At 37.2% G+C, this 13662-nt stretch overlaps 1 protein-coding gene across 3 annotated transcripts in view; it reads right to left on the reverse strand.

Annotated features, from left to right (window-relative positions):
• The window catches only part of LOC123536334 (leucine-rich repeat-containing protein 74B-like), a 196006-nt gene that overhangs the window by 70115 nt on the left and 112229 nt on the right, over window positions 1-13662 (reverse strand). For all 3 annotated transcript variants that reach the window (XM_045319445.2, XM_045319454.2, XM_053548986.1), the window contains one exon: window positions 3883-4077. In XM_045319445.2, the coding sequence (XP_045175380.1) occupies window positions 3883-4077 (195 nt within the window). The remainder of the gene's footprint in view (window positions 1-3882; window positions 4078-13662) is intronic.

Consider the following 13662-nt stretch of genomic DNA (forward strand, 5'->3'; position numbering starts at 1 on the left):
AGTGACCGCTATCAAACTGGATGTGTTGATGGTGAGTTGTCGACGCCTACGTTGATGAAATACAGTGTGCCCCAGGGATCAGTGCTTGGTCCAAAGAACTATATCATGTACACTAAACCCGTGGGTGCCATATGCAGACATCATGGACTTCCTCATCATTTCTACACTGATGACTCTCAATTATACCTATCTTTTGAGCCGATAGAGGCTGTGGCCAGAAGTGAAGCTTTGCGCCACATTGAGAGCTGTCTGGCTGAAATTGTCTTGTGGATGAATTCCAACATGCTGAAGCTCAATGCTGATAAAACCGAGGTAATGCTATTGACATCAAAGCGTAACTCCAAGTACATTGATGACGTATCTGTGAAGGTCGGTGATTCTGTGATAAAATCCATGAAATGTGTTAGGAATCTTGGAGCAGTATTTGACAGCGGTATGGATATGGAACAACAAGTCAACTCGGTGTGCCGGGCTGGATATGCACAACTTCGCAGAATAGGTCACATCAGACGGTATCTTACCAGTGATGCCACAAAAACCCTTATAAACAGCCTGGTTACTTCATGGTCAGACTACTGTAATGCCTTAATTGTTTAGTGGTATACCAAACAGCACACTTAACAAGTTGCAACATGTCCAGAACACTGCAGCTCGCGTAATCACTAAGATGCCCCGTCGCAATCATATAACACCGGTTCTGAAGGAGCTTCACTGGTTGCCAGTGAAATACAGGGTGCAGTACAAGGTTCTGACCCACACTTTTAAGGCTTTACACAATCAGTCCCCTGCCTATATTAGGGATATGCTAGAAGTGTATGAACCGTTCAGGACCCTAAGATCACAAGACACGCTGTCACTGGTTATGCCAAAATCTAAAACCATGATGTATGGCAATCGCAGCTTTTTGTGCACTGCTCCAAAGCTTTGGAACTCCCTTCCTGTCAAGATCAGGGAAGCTGACACGCTAGCTGCTTTCAAAAGCCTGCTCAAAACCCACTTCCTTGTACAATATTTTGTTAACTGACCGATACATTTATGTTTTTATCTTGTTTTAAATTATACTTGTTTTCATTCATGATTTTTGTTAATGTAGAATGCATTATCTTTGTATACGTATTTGTTTATATTTTTGCAATTTATTCTGTAAAGCACTTTTGAACGTGTACAAGTGCATGAAAAGAGTGCTATATAAATGTGGTATAATAATATAATAATAATAATAATAACTGCAAGATTTTAAGTGCGTTAGTTTGTGTAAGAACTTAAAGCACTACCTCTGCTTAAAATAGACTATCCCACAATCTTAAAATAAATTCGTTTCCATACATAATGAATGAGTCTATACAAAAGTGAATGAAGAAGCAGAGTGACGTCACACCAGCCTAATTAAGAAACGCGTACTAAGTTTGAATATAAAATTAGCGACGCCTTTATGAACGTCTGTTTTTACTTTCAAATATTTTTTTCTTTAAAAAAAAAAACACGATAATAAAATGGTTGAAATAAGTTTTTATTGAAACAGTTGAGTTTAACAATCTTTAAACAAATCCGTGGTAAAACTGATATACATGACGGACTATTTGAATCGCGCATGAAATGATTTATGTTGTCAGTCTCAGCACTCGGTTGATCTTTGTGACTTTCGATTTGTGGTAATAATAGGCTGGTTTGCCAGCCTAAAAATCTTAAGACACTGTATTTCAGAGACTTCATGTCATTGTTTTAAATTGTTTTAAATGCGATAACAGCAGGTGATAGTTTTTGTTAAATTAAATGTACTTGGCTGGTACAGGCTCTATGGGTAGGGTAGTGTGTAGTATTTCTTTTTTTAAATAATAAGTTATGGCACCATTAACCAGGGGTTTGAACCTCTATATTCAGCCCGTCTGGGTGTACCTTGTAAGACTTTACGCACTGGTATTCGGCAATAGGGGTAAAATGATCTCAGGGGGCAAGGTGCGGTCATGACTGTGTAAATAAAGTTATTATTATCATCATTGTTATTATTATTATTATTATTATGTACAATGCCAGTGAATATGTCATTGTATAGAAATAGGCATTTAATCAAATTATTGAGTTTCAGATTTTTTTTTCAGTTTCTTTTCCTGGGTATTTTCCCTGGACTGTATTATCATGCTGATTTTTCTCCACCACCGAATGAGGTGCATGTTATTATAATTATGATGCATGTGGCTCAAAAAGGGATATTTCGGGCATTGTCGTATTAGTGCACAGTCTAACTAATAAAGATCAGTGGTTTACTGCCCTATGTTACCGGTTGAAATCATCTGGAAGTAGGAGGCCTGTTACTTTAGTGGTCAGTTGAGATGAAATGTGTAAGAAATTCATGTCTCTGTATTATTAGTTACATGAGGAAAGCATGGACAGTATAAAATGTGATATTGTAAATAATGGGAAAATGTGTTAAAACTCAATAAAGACAGGGCGGTGTAATAATGCAATGGCAGATATATGTATTTTATTTTTGTCTGTCAATATTGCATTATCTCCAAGCCATGAATCTTACAAATTATCTAAACAGTATTTAAAGCAATCGAGTACATTATTTAGGTTGAAAAATAATTATGCCTCCATTTTGCAGGGAGATATAATACTAATTTGGACCAGTCGTCTGTCACTCTGTGCAGCTATCTATCTGTTGGTCACGAAAGCGCGTCTGCTCTGTACCTTTTTACCCCTTTGAATACTTTTCAGATAATAGCTGTCTGATATAATTCATATAGTACCACACGCAGAACGTAGCTTTTAGTCACATGAAGTCAGTTACGGTGAGATAGATCCTCAAATAGGCAGTATCTCATATCCGCTTTGTATCTTTTTACCCCTTTAAAGGATTTTCAAATGACTTGTCACTAATGTGTGTTTCAATTATGAGACAATGTGCAGAATGCAACTTTATTCAACCTTCTATTGAAATGTTGCGATATGGTGAGGCATTCACTTTTTTCGAAAAGCGATTTCTATACATTTTTAAGATACGACTGAATATCATAGAGTTTTAAACTGAATGAAATATTTTATAATAATATAAATATTTTATCATCTTTTTCAGTTTTCGTCATTTGTACATCAATTAAGTGAAAAACATTATTGTTAGTGGATGAATTTTTGTTTGTTCATAATTTTTTTCTCTGAGAAAATCTTTAAAATAGTCTGGCATTTGTCACTTTTACATAAAATGAAAGAAAAGTTGAAAAATTTGAAATTTTGTGACAAATTCTTTATCATCAGTCTAGCGGCTAGTCTAGCCCTTATCCAAAATGTTTTATTACAAATAAAGTATTTGTCTTGTTTTCGTGTTGGCGGGTATATAAAGAAATTCACAATGGAAGTGGTCTAGATCTTTTATCAATACAATAAGCAATAAAACTAAGCCAAAAATAAAACTGCCACATCCTTATTAGCCTCATAATACAATATATTATCAACAACTCTGAACTACATTTTGGACTACTTCACACGTAACACTGAGTAGTCACTTCCTATTTGCTGTAAACGGTCCTTATATTTAAACCGTTTAATACGCTATACAAGAATTGACAGCAAGCGACTGTTCAAAGTGACGTATTTGTACCAACGCATTTAATAAGCTAAACAACAACTTAAAACGCTATAAAAGAACTTACAGCAAGCAACTGAAGTATTTGTATCAAAACATTTAAAACGCTATAAAAGAACTTACAGCAAGCGACTGAAGTATTTGTATCAACACATTTAAAACGCTATAAAAGAACTTACAGCAAGCGACTGAGTCACTGAAGTATTTGTATCAAAACATTTAAAACGCTATAAAAGAACTTACAGCAAGCGACTGAAGTATTTGTATCAAAACATTTAAAACACTATAAAAGAACTTACAGCAAGCGACTGAAGTGATGTATTTATATTTAAAGCCTTTGCAAATGCTTTACATCCATCAAAGCCGATTCTATTATTAGACAGGTCCAGTGTCTGTAGCGCTTTATTCTCTTCTAATGCCTCGCCAATAGAAACAGCCCCATCGTCTCCAAATCCATTCCAGGACAGGTTAAGGTGACGAAGCTCTTCGTTTTTCTAAACAATAAAATATGGTTTTATATCATAGAAGCATTTACATTTTGCATCTACTTGAATATTGTAATTATCACATGGATTCTAATTTCAACATTAAGTTCAACATGTATAACATTGCCAACAAATGACAATATCTGATGACAAAGGAAATATCTATGGCATCAACAAGGCGTACAGGATTTCAGGAGACATTACTTACGAACGGTGAATCACCCCTGCCTATAGTACCAACGAGGTGTGTATGATAACAGCATAAATTACTTACATACAGAGTATCATCCAGACTATGGCACCAACAAGGTGCGATGATTACAGCAGACATTACTTACAGTATCACTAGGCTATGGCAAAAACGAGGAGTATCACCCCAGGCTATTAAACTAAAGATGTGTGCATGCTTGCAGAAGACATTACCCACATACAGTGTATCTCTCCAGGCTATGACACCAACGAGGTATGAATGATTACAGCTGTTATTTGTTACATACATAGTATCACCGTAGGCTATGACACCAATGAGGTATGAATGATTACAGCTGATATTAATTACATACAGAGTACCACAGTAGGCAATGACACCAATGAGGTATGAATGATTACAGCTGATAATAATTACATAAAGAGTACCAACGTAGGCTATGACGAGATGTGTATAATTATAGCAGACATTACTTACATACAGAGTATCACACCAGGCCATGGCAACAACGAGAAGTATCACCCAAGGCTATAGCACCAACAAGTTGTTTATGATCGAAGCAGACATTATTTTCAAACAATGTTATACCCCAGGCTATGGTACCAACGAGGTGTGCAGCATAACAATAAACATTACTAACATACAGAGTATTACTCCAGCCTGTGGCACCAACGATGTATGATTGCATCAGACATTACTTACATACAGAATATTACCCAGGCTTTTGCACCAACGATGTGTGTATTGTTGCAGCAGAAATAACTTACATACTGAATATTACCCAGGCTATGGTATCAACGAGTTGTGTATGATTGAAGCAGACATTACTTTCAAACAATGTATCACCCCAGGCTATGGTACCAACGAGGTGTACAGGATAACAGTCGACATTACTAACATTCAGAGTATTTCTCCAGCCTGTGGCACCAACGATGTGTGTATTGTTGCAGCAGAAATAACTTACATACAGAATATTACCCAGGCTATGGTATCAACGAGTTGTGTATGATTGAAGCAGACATTACTTTCAAACAGTGTGTCACCCCAGGCTATGGTACCAACGAGGTGTACAGGATAACAGTCGACATTACTAACATACAGAGTATTACTCCAGCCTGTGGCACCAACGATGTGTGTATGATAACAGAAGACATTACTTACATACAGAGTGTCACCATGGCCCCGTCATTTTGTTTGATTGCAACAGACAATCAGAAATTACATACCTTTAGAGTATCACCCTGGCTTTTGCACCAACGATGTGTGTATTGTTGCAACAGATGTTACTTATATGCAGAGTATCACCCAAATCTTTGTATCAACGAAGTGTGTATGAATACAGAATATATTGATTACATACAGAACATTACCACAGCAAAGGTGTTTTGATTGCAGCAGACATTACTTACATACAGAGTATCATCCCAGGCTACGGCACCAACGATGTGTGTATGATTGCAGACATTACTTACACCAGGCTATGGCACCCACGAATGTGTGCATGATTGTAGCAAACATATCTTACATACAGAGTATCACCCCAGCCTATTGCACCAACAAGTGGTACAGAAGGCATTACTTACATGCAGAGTATTACCCAAGCCTATTGCAACAGCGAGGTTTGTGTGTGTGTGTGTGCGTGTGTGTGTGTGTGTTCGGGTTTAACGTCTTTTTCGACAATTTTTCAGTCATATAAACGACCGTGTCTACTTGTAGCAGTGAGCACAATGCCCAACTTTATAGTGCTGCCTCACTGGAATACCACGCTGTAGACACATGGCATGATACCCCACCCAGTCACATTACACTGACACTGGGCTGACCAGTCCTAGCACTATCCTCTTAATGCTGAGCGCCAAGCAAGGACGCTGCTAGTGCCATTTTTAACGTCTGGTATGACGCGACCAGGGATCGAACCCATGACCTCCCGCACTCCGACGCTCTACCACTAGGCTTCCGAGGCGGTTGAGGTTTGTGAGATTACAGCCGACATTACCTACGAACAGAGTATATCCCTAGTGAAAATGAACATCTGGAATACCACTGGAACATCAACTGGAATTCCATCTCGGTTCCACTGGTATTTTTCAATGGAATAGTGTTGGTATTCCACTGGAATATTGATTATTTTCCAGTGGAATTCATTTGGAATACCAGTGGAATCCCACCAAAATACCGTTGAAAAATACCAGTGGTATTCCACCAGAATACTAGTGGAATTCCACCAGATACCAGTGGAATTCCACCAGAATACCAGTGGAATTTCAAGATTTCAGTTGAATTCCATCAAGTTTCCAGTGGAATTCCACTTAAAATACCAGGGGTATACCATCAGGATTCCAACTGAATTCCATCAAGTTTCCAGTGGAATTCCATTTGAAATACTAGTGGTATACCATCAAGATTCCAGCAGAATTCCATCAGGTTTCCAGTGGAATTCCACTTAAAATATCAGTGGTATACCATCAAGACTCCAGTAGAATTCCATCAAGTTTCCAGTGGAATTCCATCTGAATATAAGCAGAATATCATCTCAATACCAGTGAAATGCTGATGACCCCCACCCCTAAAGGCAGTGGAAATCCTTTTTGTTCTAGTTAAGTTACATCCACATCTCTCACCTGGAAGAATTCTAATGGAAAATAAATGGTATTTCAATGGTAAGTCAATGAAAAACAAGAGCTGTCTCCATAGGATGACACATGCCCCCGATGGCACTTTGAATGAATAGTTATGGCCGATGTTAGAGTTCAGGACCTTTGATCTACGGACCTGGGTCTTGCGCGTGACTGTGGTACACATTCATGCCCAATAATTTTAAAATCCATGCATGAATGACAAAGATATGGACTGGACACGCCCATCAATGCACTATCATGAAATATGACCTTTAACGTCTAAGTGTGACCTTGACCTTTGAGCTACAGACCTGGGTCTTGCGCGCGACAGGTCGTCTTACGGTGGTACACATTCATGCCAAGTTATTTGAAAATCCATCCATGGATGACAAAGATATGGACCGGACACGAATGCACTATCATGAAAAATGACCTTTAACGTCTAAGTGTGACCTTGACCTTTGAGCTACGGACCTCGGTCTTGCGCGCGACAAGTCGTCTTACTGTAGTACACATTCATGCCAAGTTATTTGAAAATCCATCCATCAGGGTTTCAGAAATCCCATGTCCGGAGCCCGGGGGCTACCAGAAAATTCTGTCGGGCTACTAAATTTTTTCAGAGCGTGCCCGCCGGGCTACCTTGAAACTCCGTATCGAGTAGCCCGGAAATCAATTATTTAGTCTTCAAATATAATTTTGATAGTTGTCTATAATCCCCTTGTTTATCAAGAGATACATGCCCGAGGCTTTAATTATCTTACCACCTACTGTCACAATCGGCAAACAATTAACCGTTTAATCGTACCCACAGGCAAATGTTTACAAAAACATGTGCAAGAGTGATTTTAGACTGATCCAATAACACCGGAATCGCTGATCGGTATTGTTTAAAACAATATGCAAACCAGTCTTAAAATTACGTCATTTTAGCGCCACCTGCCAAAGTGTACTTTCGATTTCGCTGACCTCAATATTTATCGAGCGATCAGAAAGAACAGATATTTGATTTTGAGGCAGTTTAGTGCTTACACTGATTGTTTATGCTTTTCAATTTAAATACTTGCCTAACATCTTTTATTTTATCTTTTAAAATGAGAAAAAGTAGTAATGATAATTGCTATTTAAGAGAACAAAATTTATATGGCTAAAATTATGAAACCTCTAATAATTTAATCATTCCATTCACTTTAGTTTAGAAGCACATAGTAAATAAACCTAAATGTTCGGGCTACCAGATTAAAATTTTGGTAGCCCAATGGGCTACCAGTAAATTTGCAGATTTCTGAAACCCTGATCCATGGATGACAAAGATATGGACCGGACACGAAAATTGCGGACAGACTGACAGACGGTTCAAAAACTATATGCCTCCCTTCGGGGGCATAAAAATGGTACTTTAATGAGATCTAATGAAAATCAATGGTAAATCAATGAATATAAAAGATACTAATGATATGTAATGAAATTCAATGGTAAAAAATGCACTGCATGGACAGCATTTTTCCCACTGCAACTGGCGGGCATTCAAGGGACACTGGACAGATGACGATTCTGACAGATGGCCCTGTCTGTCAGTGGATATTCATTTATCATGTGACTTAAATCCTTGCATTAGGTAAATATATATCTTGCAATGTTGCTTTTAAGGTACTTCCGCCATCTTGAATTTAGAGTGACCTTCATTTGAAGTGTGAAAATATAGTGAACAAAAGCTTTCAAATGCAGCTGTTCCAGAATACAAAAACAGCTCAGTTTGCAAGACCTGAGCTAAAAGTAGCTGTATATAAAAAGCAAAACTAAAATTTGGAAATAAACAAAGAAGATATTTTACCTGTATTTTTCCAAATTTTTGGTTAGATTTATAAATCCTTTCAAAATACTTCATTAAAAATTCATGAATGGCAAAAGTTAGTTCAAAGTTTCAATTAGTGCATAGGAGAAATGTCTTACTGAACAGAACTAAACTTATTACAAAATATGTTTTCAAATCTGACCACCTCATGTGTTAAAACGAAAATAAATCTGTACATATTGCTATTTTCAGCATACATAAAAGTAGTGCAATGTGCGGACAATGATTTTTGTACGTATGGTGTACCAAACTGCCTAAAATTGTAAGACAAGTCTCAGACTTAATGTGAACAAGATCTGGCAACGATCCAAAATTCTTTTCAAGGATTGTGCAAGTATAAGAAAGGTTAAATTTATAATAGTGGAATTTATGTACTTACGCGCTGCTTATCTCACGGAAAATTTAGTAGAAATGGAATTTTCGGCACTTCCTGCGGTAACTACTGAAATTACTTAACGTAACTTTCTCAAGCATACGTGATTGTATATTTATAAATTATAAAAACATCGAAATATTTGCTTTATCACAATATATGCAAATATTTTTAGACAATCTTGAAACATTAGGCCACAGAATTTCCGCATACTGGTCCAGGACAAGTTCGATGTGTATAGTGATTCCTTATTAGATGTTTCATGCGTCGAAAACTTACCAATTTTGATCTATCGACTTTTTAAACAATATGAGGATATTAATGCAGCATGTTTTTGAAAACACAGTGGGAATAAATCGCAGAAAAAATGTACAGCCAAATATGTTAGGAGGTAATACAATTTGTATACAGTTGTAGATAACTGCGAAACATTTTACAAAAAATAATGCAATCAGTTGAACTTCTCACGCGAAAGCGGTGTTGACAGTGGAAACAGCGGTCCAGTACTAAGACTGTCTACGAAACCAAAGATAACGAGTTCTTTGTTTGAAAATTACATTTTACATTTAAAAAAACATTGGGATCAGTGTTCAGTATACACCTGAAAATGATAGACTTGCTATTTGACGAGTGCACATTTGTTTTCTATCGTCGTTAATATAAAGTAGACTGGTAAATATTCATACACATGCATAATCTCATAAACACTTCTTTAATGTATGTTCTCTGAAATGAACAAATAACTGGCTCAACTGAGACACCATACTTCAGAGTAAATTCAGTTTATTCACCACAAGGTTCAACATGCACGGGAGTCTCGTGATAATACATGCCTTTAATTTCACATGGTTGAAGTGTTAACAAATAGTTAAATTTGCTTCGTTTTTATTTCTCACGGAAAAGATCGTACGGTTTTTTATATTGGAATAATTATAGAACATCTATGCATTTAAAGTTGAAAGTTGATTGTTTTCTACAGGACGTAAAACTGAAACAAGTAAGCACTTTTACTTTTTCAGCAATGTTCTTCAGGTGAACTTTGACATTGTTTACGAAGATAAATCAGTTTTGTATCATCTTGAAATGCGTTGTTCGGCTGAAACGTATAGTTCCCGGAAAAGATCTAAAACGGTTTATTTTGGGGATTTTTGTTTTATTTATAAATTCAACACAATGTGCAATAATTCCAGTTTTTGAAAATGATTGAAATTCAACTTTATTTAAGAAAAAGTTTCGATCTTTCAGTAATATTTTGTCAGCGGATGCTTACAAATTTTAAGTGAAACGGCTTTCTTGTCCAAGGGAGGTGTGTAAAGCGAAAAACTATCATTACACATTGCGTTTATTCTTTAAATGTGAAGGATCGGTAACAGATTAAGGAGATCGGATAGTGAAAAACTATACTAAATGGATATCTCTAACCATGAATAAGGAGACATGCATATTTCAGTAAGGAAATCTGAGGTAAAAGAACAATCATATATTTTATTCCTTGAAATAAACATGGCGACGAAATATTTTAGAAAAACTGTGCACGTGTTTTGCGCATTAGAATGTTTAACGACATTTTTTTGAAAAAGTAACGTTCGTGTGCACTATTTTGGCATTTCTTTTATTTGAAAATAAATGTTTTATAGCAATTTAGGTTGCATATGATACCAAAATTTTGCACCAAAAATGTTCACTCATCTTCTTCCAAAGCACCGTGGAGATAGGGTTCAGCGTAGCTTTCATGCTCGCAAGTTTACCTACAGATATATCTTTTCAACTTTTATCATACATTTTTTGTGTCCTTGCATTTCGAAAGCTGTTTCGAGGGTTCTGATTTTTCACATGAATTTCTAATTTCAATTTGCGGAAATACCTTTATTGGATGTTGGTGTCATCATCATGTGTAAAATAGATGTGCAAGTTTATATCATGATAAAGACTCATGCTAGTTTTTATCAATTTATATCAAATAAATTATGAGCCAGGTGAGTCACTAGGTGAAAATGTGCATTTTGTCACTATTTTAGGGGCCATAGCTCTAGAAATAGGCGATGGCCAGGAAACGTAGGAGGTGCACGGAAGTTCATATCATGTTATAGACTCCTGCAAGGTTTCATTAATCTATATGAAATTCTTTTTGAGGTAGGTGCATCATCACAAGATGAAAATGTGCATTTTTCACTATTTCAGGGGCCATAACTCTGGAATTTGGGAGAGGGGTGCGATGCCAGCTGGAAAATAGAAATAGGAGGTGCACAAGGTCATATGATAATAATTTAGACTCATCAATTTATATCAAATACTTTTTGAGCTTGGTGCGCCACAAGGTGAAAATGTGCTTTTTTGACTATTTCAGGGGCCATAACTCTAGAAATAGGGAGCAGAGACAGATGAAAAATAGGAGGTGCACACGTTCATATCATGTTAAAGACTTATGCAATATTTCATCAATTTTTATTAAATACTTTTTGAGCTAGGCGCATCACTTTTTTTTCCTACACACATACACACAAATGGATGGACATACAGATGCATGGACGACACTAGACTAAAATTATATGCCCCCACCACTCATAGTGGGGGCACAAAAACACATATTTTGACAAAGTAAGAAGCATGGAAATCAAGAACTGATCAAAATATTTACATGTATAAGAATAAAAGTCATGAAAACCAATGACAAAAATATGACTACATCTGATTAGAATTATATGAATAAAAGAAACAGAAAAAATATCACATTTAATAATTGATTTAAACTTCTTTTGTTTTCAACATATATAAGGCACTTACTGTAGCTGATACCATGCTATTCACATAAATCTGGTCCAGAATTTCAAACTATATAAAAACCATCATTTTTCCGCCAAAACTGGTGCTATTTTATTCACAAATCATGAAATTCAGTTGAGTGGAATTCCACTTGTACTGGTATTCCAAATTCAAATTCAGTAGAATTCCACCTGTACTGGTATTTCAGATTCAAATTCCAGTGGAGTTCCACCTCTACTGGTATTTCAAATTCCAGTTCCAGTGGTATATTTGGTAATTCCACTGGTATTCCAGTAACATAGCAGATTCCAGTGGAATTTATGTAGCATTCCACTGGAATTCCATTGATTTTTTCACTAGGGTATCACCCCAGGGTATGACACCAACGATGAGTGTTTGATTGCATCAGACATTAAGCCTGTCTCACACAGAACACGGTTGGGCACACGGTTCCAATACGGTATACTCGGTTATACACGGGTTGACTGGTACGAGTATTGAGCTCCAACCGTGCCTGGGGATGAGTTGGTACGATTTAGACTCGAATGTAGCACGAGTATGTACGAACAAAGCACGGATATACTCGGTCAAGCAAGGTTTGTCACGGTTGGAACACGATTTGCAAAACGATTTTCATACGATTGTTGTACGGTTCCAAGTACGGTATAGTACGGTCTGTTACGGCCTAGTACGATTAAGCACGACTTTTACTCGATTAACTGGACATTTACAGGGTTTACATACGGTCCCACCGACTTTTGTTCGAGTTATGCTCGAATTATCACACATTCGTGTATGTTTTGATATAAATTGACTCGTTTTGATGGCTTGGCTTCATAAATTTTCGAACTTTCAACAGAGAAGTTATCAAAATGGCAGATGACAGAATAAGGGAATTAGAAATCATGATAAGACTGATAGACATTGAGATTATTTTGGCCAGAAGGCGTGAGGGGAGACAAGAACAAGCCAACAGAAGGAGAAGAAGAAGGAGGCAAGTTTGGACAAGAGAATGGCTCAAAAGAAGGGTCATGTTTGGTCAATATGATACTCTGTTACATGAACTAAACAGAGAGGACCCCAGGTGTTACAAGAACTTCCTCCGTGTTGATGCTGACTTGTTTCAGGAGTTTGTGAGACGTGTCGGGCCACAAATAACCAAGAAAACAACCAATTGGAGGTAAACAATAATATCTATTTTTCAGGGAATAGCAACATATCCAATAATAAATCTAAATGTGAGAATTGTAAAACACATGTCGATGATTAATAATTTTTTACTTTTATTTATTTTCAGAGAGCCATTGGACCCTGGATTGAAGCTTGCAATCACACTCAGACACATGGCCACTGGTGCTACATTCAGAGAGTTGATGTACAGTTTCCGGGTAGCAGACAACACAATCTCAATGTTCATACCGACAGTCCTGGAGGCTATAGTCGACACATTCCAAGCCGAAGTTATGCCACCACTTATTGAGCCAGATGAATGGAGGGAAGTCAGTACCAGGTTCAACACCAAGTGGAATTTCCCTCATGCTTGTGGTGCCCTGGATGGCAAGCATATTCCTATCAAGGCCCCACCAAATTCTGGATCACTCTACCACAACTACAAGGGCTTCTTCTCCATGATCCTTCTGGCATTGGCAGATGCCGACTACAAGTTTATATGGGTATCAGTGGCGGAGTATGGCTCAGCATCCGATTGCCAAGTGTTCAACGAATCTGAATTAAGGGAATTTGTGGAAGGAGGTGAGCTAGGTTTCCCCTGATCCAGAGC

Source organism: Mercenaria mercenaria, chromosome 1 (genome assembly GCF_021730395.1).
Source record: "Mercenaria mercenaria strain notata chromosome 1, MADL_Memer_1, whole genome shotgun sequence".
Classification (NCBI taxonomy): Eukaryota; Metazoa; Mollusca; class Bivalvia; order Venerida; family Veneridae; genus Mercenaria; species Mercenaria mercenaria.